Here is a 23114-nt window from a genome sequence, read left to right as displayed (position 1 = left end):
AAAATCTTAAAAAAAAATTTTTTTTATTTATTTATTTGACAGAGAGACAGAGACACAGCAAGAGAGGGAATACAAACAGGGGGAGTGGGAGAGGGAGAAGCAAGCTTCCCACCAAACAGGGAAGATGCTGGGATCATGACCTGAGTCAAGGGCAGATGCTTAATGACTGAACCACCCAGGTGTCCCTAAAAGGATATTTTTTTTTTAAGATTTTATTTATTTGACAGAGATTACAAGTAGGCAGAGAGGCAGGCAGAGAGAGAGGGGGAAGCAGGTTCCCCAATGAGCAGAGAGCCCGATGCGGGGCTCGATCCCAGGACCCTGAGATCATGACCTGAGCCGAAGGCAGAAGCTTAACCCACTGAGCCACCCAGGCGCCCTTAAAAGGATATTTTAAAAGAGAATTTCATCATCATTAAATCAAATATTTAATGCTTTAGTTATCCTCAGTTTTTTTACTTTTCAATTTTTTAACCTGCTTTTTGTTGATTTATTAGGAATAATTATTTTTCCTTTTTTTTTTTTTTTAAGATTTTATTTATTTATTTATTTATTTGACAGACAGAGATCACAAGTAGGCAGAGGCAGGATGCTGGGATCATGACCCAAGCCAAAGGCAGAGGCTTTAACCCACTGAGCCACCCAGGTGCCTCTAGGAATAATTCTTAAACAGGGGCCAGAAAGGACAAAAGTCATCACCTAATTCTAAGAGTTCTTGGAGGTTTCTCACAGCATTGTTCATTTCTCCGAGCCTAGTATAAACTTCATTCATTCGAGGATAGACTCCATTTAAAGAAGGCACATCAAATAGCTTCTGGAAGTGAGAAACAATAGCTTGCAAAGTTTTTAAGTTTGGCACATTGCTGTCCTGTCCAAAAGAGAGGGAGAAACTGTTCACATGTTAAAATAATCCCAAGACTTTAATAAAAACTTTAAAAAGAGAAAAAGAATCTTAGTAGAATAAAATCAATATCTGTTTCACTATCAGTTTTTAAGATAAAATTACATCAAATTTTAGTGAACATTTACATAAGTATTAAGCATTACCTTTTCCTTATTTTCAACTTCTTCTAACATGGTATCTACTATAAACAACAGATCTTCAATTCTGATACCTTCATTTTCATCCTGCTTTTTTAAATTATGCCAAGGCACCAGTTCTGCAGATAGTATTTTCAAGGACTTATACAAATCCTTTATAACAAAAGAAACAACATGGTATTATTGACCTTAAAAAAGTTTCTGTAACAATGCTAATAAAATATAATTATTCAGGCAGGTTTAATATATATAAACCATCATCAGTATTTTTTTTAATACCATTGTCAGTTTAGAAAGAGTCTACTATATTTGTTTTCTCCAGGTAAATAAAGGGCTTCAAAAAGACATGATATATTGATTATCTCAAATCTGGATATTTAAAGTAATGATATTATTTATTAGTAGTTTATGTTATTTAAGTAATTATTTTTGGACTGCTGATGGATAAAAAATAAGCTTATCCTTTATATTTTGGCCTTGAATAATTCTATAACAGATTTATTGAGATATAATTCACATAAAATTCATTCTCTATAAGTGTACAATTCAGTAACTTTATTCAGTTTACAGAGAGATGTACAACCATCACTATTATCTAATTTCAGAACATTTTCATCACCACAAAACGAAATCCCATATACATTTACTGCCATTCCCCATTCTTTCTTATCCCCAGCACCTGGGTCACTACTAACATACTTTCTGTTTCTATGGATTTGCCTATTTTAGGCATTTCACATAAGGTGGAATTATACAGTAAGTGGCCTTTTGTACTGGCTTTCCTTTTGTACTGGCATTTATTTCTAGGCAGGTTTTAATTTGAAAAAATAATTAGTTAAAAAGATTCTAAATTAAATTAATTTTACTTAATCTTTGTGACAGCCTACTTAATCCTTTTGACCTAGACAGGTTCTCCTAATTTATTTTAAGCTGTGAACAAAGGACAAAGCTACTGGAAGTTTAAAACTGGTCAACTGATAAACATTTACTGAGCATCTGCTATGTGCATGGCACAGTGCTTGGCCCTTTAGAACACTGCTGTCCAAAAGAAATGTAAGTCAGAGTAATTCTATTTACTTATGTTTTTAACACTATAGTTGACACACAATGTTACATTAGTTTCAGATATATGACTTAGTGATTTGACAAGTTTATATATTATGCTATGTTTATCACAAGTATAGCTACCATCTGTCCCATTACATTGCTTATTAAAGTACCACTATAGTCATGGTAATTTTAAATTGTTGAGTACCCACACTTAAAGCAAAAAGAAATAGGTAGCATTAACTTTAATAATATATTTGGTTTAATCCACTATATACAAATATTATCATTTTAATACATAATCAATATTTTATTTTTTTCTATACTAAGTCTTTTAAATCTGGTAGGTATTTTAAACTTATAGTACATCTCAATTGAGACTAGTGTATTTTAGGTGATCAAAAGCTAAATGTGGCTAGTGGTTACTGTATTAGTACAATCCTAAAATACAGAAAGAAGTACAGGAAATTCTTTTTCCAACTCCTTATTTTAGTCCTCAACTTATTTATCATTCTCCAGTGAATGCCCAGACCTTACATACTGATATCTGTTACCTATCATTTGTTAAGAAGGCAATTACTATTTCAGCAATTCTAGGCAATACATCAGTATCACATGAATGTTTTAAACAATAAGTGCCATTAGAATTTGAAAAAGTCAGGAAGTTGCAGCATAAATACCTTAATTGACCAATGCACCATCAACAAGGAACAATTATAAAGAAAGGGTCTTCAGTAAAAAGCACACCAAATATAAATTTTGCTTGGGAATAAAGTATTAGATAGTTAAGATAAAGAACTGTTCTGGTCTACTTGGCAGTGACAGGATGGTTGTAGCATAGTCCATCAAGCCCTGAAAAATCTAAAAAAGGGTCTCCTATGTTCTCCACATTGCTCAGCTGTGGGGATGTAGATGTACAACCAATGTCCTGTCTTTATACAGTAGGCCTCTGGAGCACTGGGAAATGGGAAAGCCACAAGGTACAACAGCATACTGGGTTGGGAAAGCAATATCTAGCTCAACTTTCCTGGGAAGACAGAAGGAAGAAAGCAGACAGCTCTTTCTGCCTTTCCATCCTTCTCTTTTAAGCCAAATCTAACCTGAGAAAAAAAACTAATCTAGGAAGATGGTTGTCCCAACCTTAAAGGCTACTACAATATAGAAAACCTTCCATATGAGGCCACAAAGAACTTACATAGTTTCTCAATTTGGATCCTGATTGTGCAGTAATAAATATCTGAATCACTGCCTAAAATTGATGAGTTACTTCAGTGACAGAGCCACTAAATTCCTCTCAGGGGTCCTCAGAATATTCTAATTACAGAGTTTACTCTCTTTGTCATCTTCTAGTGTCTTGGTACTATACAGTAGCAAGAACTTACCACCACTAGTAAAGCTTTTCTTGGGGATTTTTCCTCCTCCAGAACGTGGAGCACAAGTCATCTACCTCATTCACTTGGCACTTCATCACAGGCTGGTTTGTTTTTGTTTTTGTTTTTAAGAGTTTATTTATTTATTTGAGAGTGAGAGAGCACAAGCAGGGGTAGGGGCAAAGGAGAGGGAGAAGCAGGCTCTCCGCTGAGCAAGGAGCGAGATGCAGGGCTCAATCCCAGGACCCTGGGATCATGACCTGAGCCAAAGGTAGACGCTTAACAGACTGGGCCACCTAGGTGCCCCCTTTCATGGGCTGTTTTTATAGCATTCATTTCTTCTAATGAGATCTTGAATGATTAAATTTTATCTCGTATTTTTTATTAAGTTTTGTCTCTCCAATTAGTCTGAATCTTGTGTTCATTTTTAAAAAGACTTCATTTATTTGACAGAGAGAGTATGAGCAGGGGTAGAGCCAGAGGGGGAGGGAGAGAGAATGTGAAGCAGACTCCATGCTGAGTGCAGAGCCCAATGAGGAAGTTGATCCCACAACTACGAGATTATGACCTGAGCCAAACCAGGAGCTGGATGCTTAACTGACTAAGCCACCCAGGCACCCCATGTTCATCTTTTCTGATTACCTCCCCAATGCCTTGAACATAGTAAATCATCAGTAACTATCTATTCATTTGATTCTTTCTTTTGTCTCCTTTCTCTTCTAGTCTTTCTAGCCTTCTCTTGGGAAGGCTGAGCATGTTCTAGCCCATCTTCCTTGAGAGGAACTGAAGTGGGATTAGCACGATGGGGCACCTGGGTGGCTCAGTCATTCACGTGCGTGACTCTCAGTTTTGGCTCAGGTCACGATTTAATGGGTCATGGGATCAAGCCCCACACTGGGCTCCCTGCTCAGCAGGGAGTCTGCTCCAGGATTCTTTTCCTCTGCTCCTCCCCCAATTTGCTCACTTGTGCTTTCTAAAATAAATAAATAAATCTTTTTAAAGTGGGGTTAGCCCCATTTCCTCCTACTGGGAGAACCTCCTGGCAAGCGGCGACTGGATTTACATAATTAACCATGGTTTACATAATTAACTACTAATTATTTACCTTCTGCTAAGATATAAACTGAAGAGACTCTGGTCTATACGATAGGTATATTAATCTAACACTATCACTCAATTAAAATGGTTTTTATTTTATAGCTCTATCTGATCCCTATATAAAAAGGGAAGAAGAAATCAGGCGAATGAGAAGATTCTTTCATCAATTACAGGTATGTTTTTATTATTTTTTTCAAATTCAATATCATCATCTTCATTTTGCTGTCTTGGAATTTGTTATTTTGCTTCATTCTTTTAACAAATATTGAGCACTCATTATCTATTAGGAGGTTCTTGGGACATATGAGAGAATTAAAAAAGGTACAATTCATAAACCTTATATATTCTTACAGATATCTTCTGTATCATTTATACTTCATGCAATTAGGCTTCTGTTGACAAATACTGTTACTGAATCACATCTTCATGAACAGAGGTAGTGATATATATATTAGTTACTGAAAAAAATCTAAAGATCAGGGGTGCCTGAGTGGCTCAGTCAGTTAAGTATCTGACTCTTGATTTCAGCTTAGGTCATGATTCCAGGGTCATGAGATTGAGCCCTGTGTCAGGCTCTGTGCCTCCATGGAGCCTGCTTAGGATTCTTTCTCTCCCTCTCCCCCTTGCCCCTCCCCTCTTTCTCTAGAAAGAAAGAAAGAAAGATTAAAGGGAACAGAAACTAAATATTAATGACTTCAGCAATTCACCTTTCAGTGTACTACTCAATAAAAACTGAAAAACCTGTAGATGCATGATAAGAAATGCACAATAACTCTAGAAAGTAAAGAAATTTTTATCTTCCATGGATAGAGAGAATAAGTAAAAGTAGTATGGCTGCTACTGAACTATTCACTTCTCTACAGAATAGACAGATGTGGACAGTTTTGAGAGAAGGAAAATGATTTCAAATATGAAGAGGAAAAAAAAATCCCCAATTAAAATGGAATGAAGGATAAAACATCACATCTCAAGAGGAATAAGGGCCAGGAAAATCTGTAGCATGGAGATACCAAAAAGAGGAAGATGAAGGTAGAACAGGGAAGGACCCGGAAGTGCGAAACAGAACCACTACAGATTTTCAACATGGCAACAGGCCTAAAAGTCTTTGGTAGAACTTTATAGAAGGTAAAGCTTATAGTAATGACAATATCAAATAGGTCATACTTAAAACTGATATGGTAAGTAACAAGTTTTAAGTTTTAAATAAGCTAAGCTTTACAGCTAAAACAAACAAAAAAATGGAGCCTAGTTCTATTAATAAAGCCCAGAGACTCCAATAGATTTTCAAAGCATGTAAAAAATATTCAACCCCTTACCTTTAGGGAAGTCAGTTGATCTGCCCACATTTCTATTATAGGAATAAGATGCTCAAATCCACAATCCTGAACAAGATCTTTATTAAAATGTTGGATTCCTCCTTTGCTCTGTTTATAAATTATTACTGGAGCTCTTGGATTGTGAACAATTGAATTGATGCTATTCAGAACCTAAAAAAAAAAAAAAAAAAGACCATGGTTTTAGGTTGAAATGTTTATCACAGTCTTATCAAAGTGATTTAGGTTAAGGGAGTGCTTTATATATCAATGTATCATCATTTTCAGAATTAACTTTAGGCATTAAGAGGTTCTTTAATAAGACTGATACTTGTAATGTTTTGGAAATATAGCAGCTTTATCAACAAAATTAAACATATAAGTTCTAATGAGAACCAGAGACTTCAAAGAAAAGCTAAAATGCATTTTCAAATGATTTCGACTTTAAAGTAGATTATGCATGACCTATTATAACCCACACAGGGAAAAATAATCATCAGTACATCCTTAGTTAGAGTCTCACATTTCTCTAATTCTATCTCCTCATATTTAAGCTAAATCAGACGGTGAAAGGGGGCATTTCCTGTTGTTTCATAACCTCAGTTAAAGTTCAAGGACAATGAAAAACAAAGTCCAACACATTATATACAGAAATCCTGGAAACATCATGCCAATTCTGGAAACCCCAGACCCAATTCAGAGAACTAATCCATAAAATGCTGTTCCTCTACAACCACTCTCAGAGAAACAGGAGCAGTGTGTATGTATATAAATATATCTAAAAAGATTTATTATAAGGAATTAGCTCACACAATTACGGAAGCAGGTAAGTCCCAATGTCTGCAACAGGCAAGCTGGAGACCTAAGCGAGCCAATGGAGCAGTTTTAGCCTGAATGTCCACAGGCTTGCGACCCAGGAAGAGTCAGTGCTTCAGCTCAAGTATGAAGGCAGAAAAAAAAAATGATGTCCCAGTTCAAAGGAAGTCAGGCAAGTGGAGCTCCCTCTTACTCATCCTGTTTTAGTCAGGTCTTCAAATGACTGAATGAGAATCGTTCACATTAGGGAAGGCAATCTGCTTTACCCAGTCTGCCAAATCAAATGTTAATCTCATCCATAAATACCCTCACAGACATATTCAGAATAATGTTTGACCAAGTACCTGGGCACCCTGTGGCCCAGTCAAGATGATACATAAAATGAACCATCATAATACCCACATAATCTCTACCTAGATTTAACAATTGTTAACATTTTCCCGTATTTGCTCACTTAGCTCAACCTTCTAAAGAAAAGACATAAAGCTTTATCTTCAAATACTTAAGTATGCACTTCTTAAAAGTAAGCATATTCTCCTACAAAATCCTAAAACCATTATTATACATAAGAAATTTAACAGTAATTAGGGGCTCCTGGGTGGCTCAGTCAATTAAGCATCTGCCTTTGGCTCAGGTCACGATCCCAGGGTTCTAGGATCGAGCCCTGCATGGGGCTCCCAGCTCAACGGGGAGCCTACTGTTCCCTCTCCCTCTGCCGCTCCCCCTGCTTGTGCTCTCTTGCTTTCTCTCTCAAATAAATAAATCTTAAAAAAAAAAAAAAAAACTTTAACAGTATCTTAATATGTTTAATATGTGACTATAACCCCTCTCCCAAAAGCTATGAGTTCTACCAAGGAGAGGAAACAAAGATCCAAAACAGCAAGTATAAACAAAGAAGAGTAATTTCCTTATTTACCACCATCAAGCCCAGACCATTTAATAAACAGCTATTTAAGTATAAAAACAAGACACTATATTGATCTCAAATCTTTGTCCTTACTCATACTTCAAGCTATAACTCACAGGTTTCCTGGTACTAAGATATCAGATGTTTACTGAGGAGCTTGTTTTGAGTTCAAAAGACTATTTCAATATTTTCTTCTTTTGTACTTAAACATATTTTAATGGAAAAATCAATTCTCCTCCACAGAATTATTATTATTTTTAAAGATTTTATTTATTCATTTGACACAGAGAGAGATCACAAGGAGGTAGAGAGGCAGGCAGAGAGAGAGGAGGAAGCAGGCTCCCTACTGAGCAGAGAGCCTGATGCAGGGCTCAATCCTAGAACCCTGGGATCATGACCTGAGCCGAAGGCAGAGGCTTTAACCCACTGAGCCACCCAGGTGCCCCTCCTCCACAGAATTATTAATGACAGCAGAGCATATTCTTATGACTTGACCACAATCAGATGACTAGCAGCAAAATATATATTAACAGTGAGGAAACAGTAAAATGACAATTACAAGATAGATGGGAATTAAAAAAACAACCAAAAAATAGGTCTTATCTATTCAGAAACAGTTTGTAGATACTGATAAACTCTTGCTATGGATAAAAACATATCTTAAGAGTAATCATTAGACAAGTAGAAAAGAATTAAGATGACAAATGTCCTAAGTACTTGAAGAGAAAAAAAGACAAATCTCAACCTAGCAAATGCCAAGTAAAGAACAGAACCAAAAACCATATATAGAAAACAGAAAAATGTCAGGAATAAAAGCAGATATATGAGTTGGTCTCAATATCCATGATGGTTTAATTGCCTTGTTAAAGGTCAAAGCCTCTCAAATTTAATCTAAGAAACAAGATGAAATAAAAGAAATTCCGTTATATGCTAGGTACAAGAGAGTTATCAAAACAAAACAAAAAAATCAGTTTACAGAAAGTGCCTGGAAATAAAATCAACTCAGATATACATGAAGAACCAGCAACAATTAGTTAGAAAATATAATGGAAAAAATGATGCTATTCTCAATAGAAATAAAAATTATAAAATACCTAGGAAATAAACCTAACAAAAATATTCAAGAGCTAAACTTAAAAATACATAAAACTTTACTAAGGCTATAAAGAAAGGCCCACATAAAATTAGGGACATATTTCTGAGTGAGATGATTCAAAACTACAAAGGTGTCACCTTTCCAAATATTAATCTAAAAAATCAATCCAATTATAGTTCATCTCAATAGGATCTGTTTTTGATTTAGACAAATTATTCATCCAGAAGAATAAATAGCAAAGGAAAAATATTTACAAGAACAATGACAAGATTCTTACCCTAAAGGGTATCAAAACCTACTACAAAATGACAAAGTTAAAAGAATATGGAAATAGTATAAAAAATGGAACAGACCAGAGAGTCTAGACACAAACATATGTATATGAGTAGAAATGATAGAAGTTTCATTTCTTTTTTTTTTTTAAAGATTTTATTTATTTATTTGACAGACAGAGATCACAAGTAGGCAGAGAGGCAGGGAGAGAGAGAGGAGAAAGCAGGCTCTCCACGGAGCAGAGAGGCTGATGATAGAAGTTTCATTTCAATAAAGTAGAGAAAGAATGGTCTATGAGAAACTGTAAACTCAAATTCCTCTAGAAGCAAGATAAAACCATTACTGAGTGAAGCAAGGATGATGGCCAGGGGCTTTAGCTAACTGAAGAATACAGGCCTCTATGTGACAGGGGAGAGGCATAATTCTGCCCTGATAATGACTATGCAGGATTCTGTGGCTTTTTAAGAGAAGCTTAGAAATAAGCTTAGAATTAAGAACTTAATAAAAATCTTAATTTTTATTTTTTTCAAGATTTTTTTTTTAATTTGACAGAGATCACAAGTAGGCAGAGAGGCAGGCAGAGAGAAAGAGGAGGAAGCAGGCTCCCCATGGAGCAGAGAGCCCGATGTGGGGCTCCATCCCAGGACCCTGGGATCATGACCTGAGTCGAAAGCAGAGGCTTAACCCACTGAGCCACCCAGGTGCCCCCCAAAATCTTAATTTTAAAAATATTGGTAATTAATTCAAAGTATAAAAAGCCCCGTGTGGGTCCAATAAAATATGAGCATAGGTCTAGTTCAGTCAGTAAATAGCCAGGCTTAATCACTCATCTATCCAATAAATGGTCTATAAAACCAGTAAGGTTAGATCTCTACAACATGCCTAGAAAATTAAAGTTCAGATGGACTAAATATCTAAATAAAAACAAACCATGGAGCACCTGGGTGGCTCAGTGGGTTAAAGCCTCTGCCTTCAGCTCAGGTCATGATCCCAGTGTCCTGGGATCAAGCCCCGAATTGGGCTCTCTGCTCAGCAGGGAGCCTGCTTCCCTTCTTCTCTCTCTGCCTGCCTCTCCGCCTACTTGTGATCTTTGTCTGTCAAATAAATAAAATCTTTACTTTAAAACGTAAAAAAAATAAAAACAAACCATGTAAGGGCCTTAAGAAAATAGATTTACATTTATAATAACAACAGCAATAATAATAATAATAATAATAATAATAATAATAATAATAATACCACCAACAGCAACAACACAAATAATAAAAAGGTAAATGGCTTAAGGGAGGAGATTAGGAAAAAGGAATATAAAATCTTAAAAATCTTTTAAAAATTTATTTGAGAGAGAGAGAGAGCACGAGAGAGAGACAGAGAGCACAAGCAGGGGAGAAAAAGACTACCCACTGAGCAGGGACCCTGACCCAGGACTCTGGGACCATGATCTGGGCCAAAGGCAGACACTTAACTAACTGAGCCACCCGGGTGCCCCAAAATCTTAAAAATCTTAAAAATCTTAAAAATTTATCAGCTTTTTACTATCCTGCTTTGAGTTAGGCCAAAGTCTTTCAAGGAGTAAGATAAATTCTAAGTCAAGCTACCTACAATGTTTTTAGTCAAGAAGATATGCCATGGCAAGACAGGATAAGCACACACAAATACAAATATTCCTTACCACCTGACAATTTATTAAACTGAGTTGGAAACCAAGCTTCAAATACAACAATAGAAGGAAATTTTAACACTCTACTTACATCAATGGACAGATAATCTAAACAGAAAATAAACAAGAAAACAAAGGCTTTGAATAATACACTGGACCAGATGGACTTAACAGATATATACAAAACATTCCATCCTAAAACAGCAGAATACACATTCTTTTCAAGTGCACATGAACACTCTCCAGAATAAATCACATATTAGGTCACAAAACAGGCCTTAACAAATACAAAAAGACTAAAATCATACCATGCACCTTTTCTGACTACAAATTAATGAAACTAGAAGTCAACCACAAGGAAAAATCGGGGAAGAGCACAAATACACAGAGGTTAAACATACTACTAAACAATGAATGAGTTAAACATACTACTAAACATACTACTAAACCAGGAAATAAAAGAAGAGATTTTTAAAAATACATGGAAACAAATGAAAATGAAAACCCAATGGTCCAAAATCTTTGGAGCAAAAGCAATCTAAGATGGAAATATATAGCAATAAGCAAGAAAAATCTCAACACTTTACATGTAAAGGAGCTAGAAAAAGAACAAATGAACCCTGAAGCCTGGAAAAGGAAGGAAATAATAAAGATTAGAGCAGAAATAAATGATATAGAAACTAAATAAACAATAGCACAGATCAATGAAACTAGCACAGATCAATGAAACTAGCACAGATAATGAAACCAGGAGCTGGTTCTTTGAAAACATCAACAAAATTGGTAAACCTCTAGTCAAGCTTATCAAAAAGAAAAGAGAAAGGACCCAAATAAATAAAATCACAAATGAGAGAAAAGTAACAACCAACACCACAGAAACACAATTATAAGAGAATATTATGAAAAACCATAAGCCAATAAATTAGACAACCTAGAAGAAATGGATTCCCAGAAACATTACCAAAACTGAAACAAGAAGAAATAGAAAACTTGAACAGATTGATAGCCAGCAAATAAAATGAATTAGTAATCAAAAACTCCCCAAAACCCAAAGTCTAGGACCAGATGGCTTCATAGGTGAATCCTACCAAACATTCAAGGAAGAGTTAATACATGTTTTTCTCAAACTTTTCCAAAAAATAGAAAAGGACGAGAAACTTCCAAATTCATTCTATGAGGCCAGCATTACCCTGATAGCAAAACCAGATAAAGACACCACACGAAAAAAGAGAACAGACCAATATCTCTGACGAACATAGATGCAAAAATTCTCAAAAAAATACTAGCATACAGAATCCAACGATACAATTTAAAAACCATTCACCACAATCAAGTGGGATTTATTCCTGGGTTGCAAGGGTGGTTCATTATTTGCAAATCAATCAACATGATACATCCCATTAATAAGAAGAAAGGATAAGAACCATATGATCATTTCAACAGAGGCAGAAAAAGCATTTGACAAAGTACATCCATTCATGATAAAAAGCCTCAACAAAGTAGGTTTAGAGGGAAAATATCGCAACACAGTAAAGGCCATATATGAATATCCCACAGCTAATACCTAAATGGGGAAAAACTGAGAGCTTTTCCTCTATAGGAACGAACAAGAGAGAGATGTTCACTCCTACCACTTTTATTTAACATAGTACTGGAAGTCCTAGCCATAGCAGTCAGATAACAAAAGAAATAAAAGGCATTCAAATCAGCAAGAAAGAAGTGAAATTTTCACTATTTACAGATGGCATGATACTATACATAGAAAACCTGGGAGAATCCTCCAAAAAACTCTTGGAACTAATAAATGAATTCAGTAGAGTCTCAGGATACAAAATCAACGTGCAGAAATCTATTACATTTCTGTATACTAACAACGAAGCAGCCCCAAAGGAGAAATTAAGAAAACAGTCCCATTTGCAGGGGCACCTTGGGTGGCTCAATTGGTTAAGTGGCTGTCTTCAGCTCAGGTCATGATCTCAGGGTCCTGGAATTGAGCCCCACATAGGACTCCCTGATCAGTGGGGTGTCTGCTTCTCCCTCTGCCCTTCCTCCCTGCTCATGCTCTCTCTCTCAAATAAATAAAAACTTTAAAAAAAAAAAAAAAGGAGGGAGGGAAGGAAGGAAAGGATGGAGCGAGGGAGGGATAATTCCATTTAAAACTGCACCAAAACAATTAAGATACCTAGGAATGAACCTATCCAAAGAGGTTTAAGACCCATACTCTGAGAACTATAAAATACTAATGAAAGAAACTGAAGATGACACCAAGAAATAGAAAGACATTCCATACTAATGGATTGTTAGAACAAATACTGTTACACAATACACAAACGTAAATTCAAAATGGATTAAAGACCTAAATGTGAGACCTGAAACCATAAAAATCCTAGAAAAGAATATAGGCAATAACTTCTCTGACATTAGCTGTAGCAACTTCTTCCTAGATACGTCTCCTGAGGTAAGAGAAACAAAAGCAAAAATAAACTATTGGGACTACATCAAAATAAAAAGCTTCTGCACAGTGAAGGAAACAATCAACAAAACTAAAAGGCAATCTAGAGAATGGGAGAAGATATTTGCAAATGACGTATCTGATAAAGGGACATATCCAAAATAAATAAAGACCTTATACAACTCAACACCCAAAAAACAACCTAATTAAAAAGTGGGCAGGATGTGGGGGCAATTTGGCTGTAACATCTGTCATCCCACTGATTACTGGGGTTGATTCAGCTGATCTGGCTGGCTAGGCAAGTGTCCCCTTCCTCCCTCACCACACCACTCCTTGTGCATCCCTCCCGAAGCTGCAGGTTCAGTCAAAGAGGGCAACCTGCCCCAATAGAGGAGGACTATTCTTCAGCCAAGGGTACACAAGTAGCTGTGTTCCCCTACTAGAACCTCCAAACAAGCTCTCAAAGTCCATTTGTAGGCAAATATAATAGGTAGTAAAGCTTTCAAGGCTCTAGACCACATCCAGATGTGGCCCTGCATGTGTCAGTCTGCCTTTCTTTAAAAAAATGGGGGGGGGGTGCAGAAGACATGAACAGACATTTTTCCAAAGAAGACATACAGATAGCTAACATACACATGAAAAGATGCTCAACGTCATTTACCATCAGGGAAATGCAAGTCAAAACTACAAGGAGATATCACCTCACACCTGTCAGAATGGCTAAAAGCAACCACACAAGAAACAAAAGATGTAGGCAAGGATGTGGAGAAAAAGAAACTCCCATGCACTGTTGGTAGGAATGCAACCTGGTACAGCCACTCTGGAAGACAGTATGTAGATTGCCCAAGAAGTTAAAAATAGAAGTACCCTATGATCCAACGATTGCGCTACTAGGTATTTACCCAAAGAATACAAAAATACTAATTCACAGGGATACATGCATCTTGATGTTTATAGCAGCATTATTTACAATAGCCAAATCACAGAAACAGCCTATTAATGGATAAAGATGTGGTATGTAGGTACATATATGTATGTATATACACATATACATGTACGTACACACACACACAAACACAGGAATATTACTCAACCATAAAAAAGAACAAAATTTTATCATTTGCAATGATACAAATGGAGCTAGAAAGTATTATGCTAAGTGAACTAAGTCAGAGAAAGACAAACACCACATGATTTCACTCATATGTGAAATTTAAGAAACAAAACAGGGGCACCTGGCTGGTTCAGTCAGTGGAGCATGTGACTGTGGATGTCAGGGAAGCAAGTAAAGATTACTTAAAAATGTAAAAAAAATTTTTTTTTAGTTAAAGAAAAGGAAAACAGGGGCACCTGGGTGGCTCAGTGGGTTAAAGCCTCTGCCTTTAGCTCAGGTCATGATCCCAGGGTCCTGGGATCGAGCCCCGCATCGGGCTCTGTGCTCAGTGGGGAACCTGCTTTCCCTCTCTCTCTCTGCCCGCCTCTGTCTACTTGTGATCTCTGTCAAATCAATAAACAAAATCTTTTAAAAAAAATAATAAAGAAAAAAAAAAGAGGGGAAAAAAACTACAAAGAAAAAATTGATGGTTACCAGAAGGGAGGTGGGGGGGAATGGGTGAAATAGGTGATGGGGATTAAGGAGTGCACTTATTGTGATGGGCACCAGGTGTTGATTGCATGGAAGTGTTGAATCACTATAGTGTACATGGAAGTGTTGAATCACTATAGTGTACACCCAAAACTAATACTATACTGTATTAGTATAACATACATACATATATACTGTATATGTATATGTATATATATGTATATATATGTATATATACTGTATGTTAACTAACTGGAATTTAAATAAAAAGTTAAAAGAAAGACAGAAAGAAACTAACTAAAGTTCACTACAAAAAACCAGTCTCTGCCAGTTGTTCAATACCTGAAAGTATCTCTGGTCAATTAGGGCCTGCTGCTGGTTATCTTTGCTGGGTTCATCCGGTTTCTCTGGCTCCTCTGCCTTTTTTTGACTGAGAAGATCCTGTAATCTAAAGGGGAAAAAAATAAATCAAGACAATATAAAATACTTTCCTAGACACTGGATTAAGACAACAAATGAGTCAATGATTCAGCTACCCTCCAACATCTTTAAATTAATTTTTTAAAGATTTATTTGAGAGACAGAGTGCACATGAGCAGGGGGTGGGGTGAGGGAATGGGCAGGAGAGGGGGTGGAGAAAATCTCAAGCAGACTTCCCCCAATTAAGGCAGAGTTGACACAGAACTTGATCTCATGACCCCAAGATCATGACCCAAGCCAAAATCAAGAGTCAGATGCTCAACTCACTGAGTCACCCAGGCACCCCTAGCCCTCCAAAAGTTTTGTGTCATTTTACATATATATTTATGTATATATACACACACAAATTTTTTTAAATTTAATTCTGTAAGTCATATGGTCACTGGAAAACAAGAATATCCTCTCAATAGACCACAAATTAGAAGAAATCACTGAAAACAAAAGGGATCAAAGCGAAGAAGTAAGTTCTAACCACTCCCCAACACTTGCAAGAAGTAGAATAGGAAAGAACTACAGCAAAAGATGAAAGAAACTTCCAAGGTACTGAGATTGGAGGTTATGGGTAAAGGGAGAAAGGGGCAATGGTCAGGGCAATTTTTTTGTTCACTGTAGCAGCAAGAACTGGGCAGTATGGTCCTTCCTTCTTCATACTCCATTTGTACCAAAGATCAAACAACAGTGATGCCTGGGCTAGTCAAGAGGGCATGGAAACCCAAGAGACCACTGTTCCAGGTGGCTACCAGAAATCTGAGGGAGTTTCTTTGCCTAGAAACCTATGTACGAGTGTATTTATCTAGTAGCAAACCCTTTCCCTTCACCAAATATCTCTTAAGTCAGGCTGTACTAAACATTCTCCTCCCACCCATCATGCCTTTGGGAAAAAGTAGTCTTTTATTAAAACCTACTTCAAGTTAACCACATTAAATTTGAATATGCCTATCAGTTTCCTGCAGAACCCAGACCCATTAAATCCATTCCATGACTCATTAATGAATTTGACCTGCTATTTCTGAAACAGAATAGCAATATTCCAGGGCACTTGTGGCTCAGTCAGTTAAGTGTCAAACTCTTGATCTCAGCTCAGGTCTTGATCTCGGGGCTGTGAGTTTAAGCCTTGAGCTGGGCTCCACACTCCTCAGAGCCTTCTTAAAAAAAAAAAAAAAAAAAAAAGCAAGAGTCCATCATGTCCTTTGCCTGCTAAAAAACAAATCAATGGCGGGGCACCTGAGTGGCTCAGTTGTTTAAGCGTTGGACTCTTGGTTTCGGCTCAGGTCTTGATCTCAGAGTCTTGAGATCAATCCCCGCATGGGCTCTGGTGCCCGGTGGGGAGTCTGCTTCTCTCCCTCTCCCTGTTTCTCTCTCAAATAAATAAATCTTAAAAAACAACAACAACAACAAAAATCAATAGCTTCCCACTGCTCTGTAAACTAAATCTAATCCCCTTAGGTCAGCATTTGAACAACTCAGGGCCAGTAGCTGTTACCTAATATTCCTCCTGACTCCTTTCTTACTTCATCTCTTACTATTATCCTACAATTATCTATTACCCTTGATCTTCACTCTATTGCTTTTCTCTGCTCTCTGATGAGTGTATGTCAAAAACAAATTAATATTAGTAAGTGGCATTAGTTCTAGGTAAAAAGTCAATCTCCTTCATCCAGTAGATATAAAGACCTCACAATCCGTTTTCCTTTTTTTTTTTTTTAATATTTATTTATTTGACAGAGAGCATGCGAGAGGGAGCACAACCAAGGGGAGCTGCAAAGGGAGTGGCAGAAGCAGTCTCCCGGCTCAGTGGGAGCCCAATGTGGGGCTTGATCCCTGGACCCTGGGATCATGACCTTAGCCAAAGGCAGTTGCTTAACCAAGTGAGCCACCCAGGTGCCCCTCACAATCCATTTTCCACCTCATTTCCCATCTCTTTACCAAATTCATATACTTTACAGTTTGGCTGAAGGCAGTGCCAGGAGCATATTATCTAGAATACAAACAGGAGATAGAAAAGCCAATATGCTCTCTAATGGGAATATAAGTAAACAGATATACCTCAATTTAAGTGTTAGTTAACCTTTCACTCAGGTTAACTGATCATTGAACTGTTTGCAAATCTGATTAATAAATATGCTATGGATATACAACATTTAGCTATCATATAGTAACCTAAATATAAAATATTTAAAATAAAAACAGCTATTAATTAATTAATTAATTAAAATTAAATAATTAAAAATAAATATAGTAACCTAAATATAAAATTGCATGTACAACTTACAGTCACTCTGGGAAATGATACGTGACTCAATTAACTAGATGAATAAAGACATACCCTCATTTAATAATGACAATAATCAACTTATATTAGGAACCTGATGACGAAGATAATTGTATTTATTGAGAACATTCTCTATGAAGAACTCTTTTAAGCACTTAACACTGTAAAAGAAGATTTCAAAATGGAGTGAGCAAACCTAGCTAAGAGTCTCTTAGAATAAGGTAAGGAGGCCATTCAGGAGGAGGATTTAATGCATATCCTCATAGGAAGAAACTAAATTTTAAAAAATTTTCAGCCTCAACTGACAGAATGGGAGAAGATACTTGCAAATGACATATCAGATCTAGTATCCAAAATCTATAAAGAACTTATCAAACTCAACACCCAAAGAACAAGTCATCCAATCAAGAGATGGGCAGAGGACATGAACAGACATTTCTGCAAAGAAGACATCCAGATGGCCAAGAGACACATGAAAAAGTGCTCCACATCACTCGGTATCAGGGAAATACAAATCAAAATCACAATGAGATACCACTTCACTCCAGTCATAATGGCTAAAATTAACAAGTCAGGAAACGACAGATGCTGGCGAGGATGTGGAGAAAGGGGAACGCTCCTATACTGTTGGTGGGAATGCAAGCTGGAACCACTCTGGAAAACAGCATGGAGGTTCCTCAAAAAGTTGAAAATAGAGCTACCCTATGACCCAGCAATCACACTACTGGGTATTTACCCTAAAGATACAAACGTGGTGCTCCGAAGGGGCACATGCACCCGAATGTTTATAGCAGCAATGTCCACAATAGCCAAACTATGGAAAGAACCTAGATGCCCATCAACAGATGAATGGATAAAGAAGATGTGGTATATATATACCATGGAATACTATGCAGCCATCAAAAGAAATGAAATCTTGCCATTTGCAATGACGTGGATGGAACTAGAGGGTATTATGCTGAGCAAAATAAGTCAATCAGAGAAAGGCAATTAACATATGATCTCCCTGATATGAGGAAGGTGAGAGGCAGAGTGGGGGGTTTGGGAGGAAAAAATAAAACAAGATGGGATCGGGAGGGAGACAAACCATAAGATACTCTTAATCTCACAAAACAAACTGAGGGTTGCCGGGGGTTGGAGGTATGGAGAGGGTGGTTGGCTTATGGACATTGGGGAGGGTATGTGCTATGGTGAGTGCTATGAAGTGCGTAAGCCTGACGATTCACAGACCTATACCCCTGGGGCAAATAATATATTACATGTTAATAAAATAATTAGAAAAAATTTTTTTCAGCTAGCTGTGTCTGGATCTAACTTCCTCCTCACCACAACATCTAAATTGTTCACATTCTATACTTCAAAAGGAACCAATGAGATTTGTATTTTGGCCAGTTTCAATACTTCATATGCATATTAAATTAATTCAAACCAGTTAACCTAGTTTCAAACAGTTCTGCACAGAGGACCTAAATGAGAATGGCACCCATTACCTTTTACCTTTATAATTCTGCCTCCTCTCTGTTTCCCTCAAAACACAATTCAGGTTTCTACCTGAATCTGCCTCCCAGATTGCAATTCTAATTGCCCAGATTAGTATCTGTTTGTTTAAATTTTCAGTCAATTCCTTCTTGGTTGACAACATGTATACATTTAATCTCATTGTTCTTCTAAGTTTACAGAAGATGAGGATTAGTGAAAGCTAGGGACTCATGGGATATTGACCTTTGGTTTGCCTGGTCTCACAATAAATATCAGCCAAAGCCCAATATTCCTGAAAACTTTGTATTCTGCAAAACCACACAGGTAAAAATAACAGAGCTCAGGAGAAAAGCAGTGTTAGAAATCAGTCTACATAAAATGGTGCAGCTTGTAACCAGAGAACAACCACTGGCAGTCCCTCAGGAGGTAAGTTAGATAGCCCTAGTATGTCTATAGGTTGCCTCAGGGGATATTAAAAATGCACAGACCACAGAGCAGAAATATTGGCTTGAGAATGCCAAGACTGCGAAGATGGAAATGGATCCAACTCCAGGCTGAAGAAGCTGAGGTTAAAACAGGTAAGGGAAGAAGGGCAACTTGCCTCCAGCCTGGAGTCTAATGGTGAGGGTCAAAGAGGGACCCCTGAGTGCAGCCTCTCATTTTAAACTTTCTTAAAATAGAACTGAAAGGGCAGTTGCCTATGTACTAACAAAGGTTTTCCCCTTGCTGAAAGCTGTAATACTACTGCTATTCTAATTCCTTGTACCTAGGAAAAATCATGTGAACAATGTAATGTCTATTTTACATTACTAATCATTCCCTAATTTCTCAATTGCATATGATTTCATTGATGTTTTAGAAATGTGTTTTAGCAGTATAGGCTGTACTCAGAAATATGTTAGGGTTGTTCTGTTGTCTCCAGAGCAGTGAGTAGGGCCTAAAGGCCATAAAAATCCCCTAAGAGTAGCTAAAGGATTCTTTACATACTTAATGCATATTTATTCCATGTAGCCAGGAGCAATAGCTGTGTTTCTCTGTGAAGTCTGGGAGACCCAGCAAATTGGTACTTTCAGTTTAAAATACGCTGTGCAGTCTCCTGTTTTCTTTCTTTCTTTCTTTCTTTTTTTTAAGATTTTATTTATTTATTTGACAGACAGATCACAAGTAGGCAGAGAGGCAGGCAGAGAGAGAGAGAGGAGGAAGCAGGCTCCCTGTGGAGCAGAGAGCCTGATGTGGGGCTTGATCCCAAGATCAAAGGCAGAGGCTTTAACCCACTGAGCCACGCAGGCGCCCCAGTCTCCTGTTTTCTATAGACAACGCCATAAGATATTTCTATGCAGATATTTTATAGCTTTTAACTGTGTCTGATGAAGCCTTTCCATGTTTCATGATGACTCCATTCTGGAGATGAGGAACAAGTTGGAAGATGGAATGCCAATTTTGTTTTTAAAAATCCTGCTAGGAGCGCCTGGGTGGCTCAGTGAGCTAAGCCTCTGCCTTCAGCTCAGGTCATGATCTCAGGGTCCTGGGACAGAGCCCCGCATCAGGTTCTCTGGTTGGCAGGGAGCCTGCTTCCCCCTACCTCTTCTGCCTGCCTCTCTGCCTACTTGTGATCTCTGTCAAATAAATAAATAAAATCTTTTTAAAAAATCCTGCTTATTGGGGCACCTGGGTGGCTCAGTTGGCTAAGTGTCTGCCTTCAGCTCAGGTCATAATCCCAGGGTCCTGGGGTCAGGTCCCACATTGCCCACATAAGGCTCCCTACTCAGTGGAAAGCCTGCTTCTCTCTCTCCCTCTGCTGCCCCCCATGCTTGTGCTCTCTTGCTCTCTCTGCCAAATGAATAAAAAATCTTAAAAAAAACACCACTTATTTTGCCACAAAGATACAAAACACATATATACCCACCAACGTGAGCCTCTCAAAGTTGTGTATTCCTTGAATCTTTTTCTCCACATTCCTAGGGCTTTTTATATGATTAGGATGAAAAGAAGGGTGGTTCCCTTCAATCTATCAACTCCAATGCTACAACTCTGAAGGCAAGTGTTTCTTTAGAAAAGCAGTCTAGGTCCAGGTCAAAATCCCACACGTTACCTTTCAGGCCCAAACCAGATGATTAGAAAGGCTTTGCCTAGAAAGCCTCATGGGGGAAAGTTGCTTTCCTACATCAGACTTGGAATACAGTCTATGCACTGCACTCTCTGGAGGGAGTTGCTGTCGAGAACTCAGCCCCCTTTATCCCTCCCTTTCCTTGCAACTCCCAGGCCAGCATTACTAGTCCAGGTGCCTCCATCCTAAGGCCTCTTTATTGGGGTGACCCTGACTGAGGTACTTGCCACTTCTCCTTATGGGGTGGGGGCAGTCTTAACTAACCTACTTTTCTCCACTCTGACTCAGTATTTTCCACTCTCAGGCCCACACTAGGCCCATGAAACAGCAAAAGTCTTTTGTGCAGGGCTCCTAGGCAGTGAGATGTTTCCTCCTACCAGTGCTGCATGTCATTCACTGAACCTTCCCTGGTGCCATTCCACAAAGAAAAATGGAATACTAAAAATGGAATACTTTTTGGCTGCTTATACTGTTGTAGTAAGTGAATAAAGCCTTGATTGTTCATTTCAGTTTGGTTCACTGTCCTAACCACCTCACCATACATCAACTCAACACTAGAGTGACAGGATTATGATTCTCTTTTTGCCTACCAAATATAAATATCACTGAAATTAAATGAGATTAGTGTAATACCTTTATCTTTAACTGGCAGACCTATTGATCACCTCCTAATAACCGAGTTTTATAATCAACCTGTTTGTACATTAATTCAAACAAGAAAGTCCATTTTTTCCATGTCAAATAGACTCATTTGATAGTGAAGGTGGTTGGTGGAAAGGGAACAAATCTAAAGGAAAAAAAATGGATTCTCTCGGGTTCTAAGTGAGAGAGAGAGAGCCTTTTCCCTCCTCTTCTTGTAGCATTTTCTTTGGAAAACTTGTAGTTGTAAATCCTTTCTCTATGTCTTTGAGAAGTATGTAAATTTTTCTAAGATTTAAATAAGCCTCTTGCCAAGTTTACATCCCAGGAATGTCTTTCTTTGTAGGAGGCTTTGAACCACATTTTTGAAATGTAGATATCTCCCTGTCTCTGAGGCAATTTAGTCTAGGCTCCTGGCTCTAGGTTGTACCTTGCTGTTTATCATAAAAAACATGGGAAGCTTTATTTTTCCTTAGGATAAAGACAAAATTCACGTACAATATATGTAATCGATTGTACATGCCTGGCTATATAAAAGAATGAGATTTCTTTCTGGCTTTGTAATCTCTTCAGCAGACTGCCTATAATGTACATCACAGTCTGGCTGAATGTTAATCAGTAATAAACTTTTTTTCTACATATATGGAGAGGATTCACTGGACTGACAGAATATTTTATTTTTAATTATTTGCCCAACATTTAGTTCTTGAATTCTCTAACATTTACATTCTTTAAAGAGAACACAGTAGTTCTTTAAAAAATATTTTGTCTCTGCCATTGCAGAAAATAAAAATTTGAGAAATTTTACCTTAAAAAAATGTTTTTCATCAGGTGTTTTGTTGGTTCTAATTAGTATGATGACTAAGAGTTTGAGCTTTGGAGTCAGAATGACTGGGTACAGATCTAATTTCTTTCCAAGTTCTTCCACATACCATCTGGGTGATGTAGGCAATTTATCTAACATTCCTAATTCCCTGTTTCACATCTAGATTCTACAAAACTTCCAAACCTAAAAAAAAAAAATTATTAATTTTTTAAATTCCAAATTTAAATTTCTAAAGCACAATTAATTTCTTCAAAATTCAACAGAAAAATACAGTAGGGATTAATTCTAAATCATAATTTTAAAGGCTAATCGTGAAAAGTCAATCTAAAGACAACCCAAAATGAACAACAAAGACATATACAGTCAATTCTTGTTATTTGTGGTAGTTATGTTCTATAAAGTCACCATAAACACTGAATTAGCAAAGACTGAGCCATTGCTCCCAGGGTTAATACAGAGTTGGTTTCCTACATGCAGCTGGTGACACTTCCCTCAACTGATCAATATATAAACTTGTTTTATGTGTTTCCATGTTTAAAAACACCTTGTTTGATATTGTTATTCATTAACATTGAACTCAAAACTAACAGCACTATAACTCATGCCTAAATGACGTTTATCTAGCACATGTATTTTCTCTATAAGCCACATCA

At 37.2% G+C, this 23114-nt stretch overlaps 1 protein-coding gene across 7 annotated transcripts in view; it reads right to left on the bottom strand.

Annotated features, from left to right (window-relative positions):
• Positions 1-23114, bottom strand: part of CEP70 (centrosomal protein 70) — a 100112-nt gene that overhangs the window by 18792 nt on the left and 58206 nt on the right. For all 7 annotated transcript variants that reach the window (XM_080798012.1, XM_080798014.1, XM_080798018.1 and 4 more), the window contains 4 exons: positions 15001-15106; positions 5873-6043; positions 1048-1194; positions 700-868 (listed from right to left, as the gene is read on the bottom strand). In XM_080798012.1, coding sequence (XP_080654138.1) covers positions 700-868; positions 1048-1194; positions 5873-6043; positions 15001-15106 — 593 coding nt within the window. The remainder of the gene's footprint in view (positions 1-699; positions 869-1047; positions 1195-5872; positions 6044-15000; positions 15107-23114) is intronic.

Source organism: Martes martes, assembly GCF_963455335.1.
Source record: "Martes martes genome assembly, chromosome: 1".
In the NCBI taxonomy this organism is placed as follows: Eukaryota; Metazoa; Chordata; class Mammalia; order Carnivora; family Mustelidae; genus Martes; species Martes martes.
The sequence above is the reverse complement of the archived record's forward strand: the minus strand, read 5'-3'. Positions and strand labels throughout refer to the sequence as shown.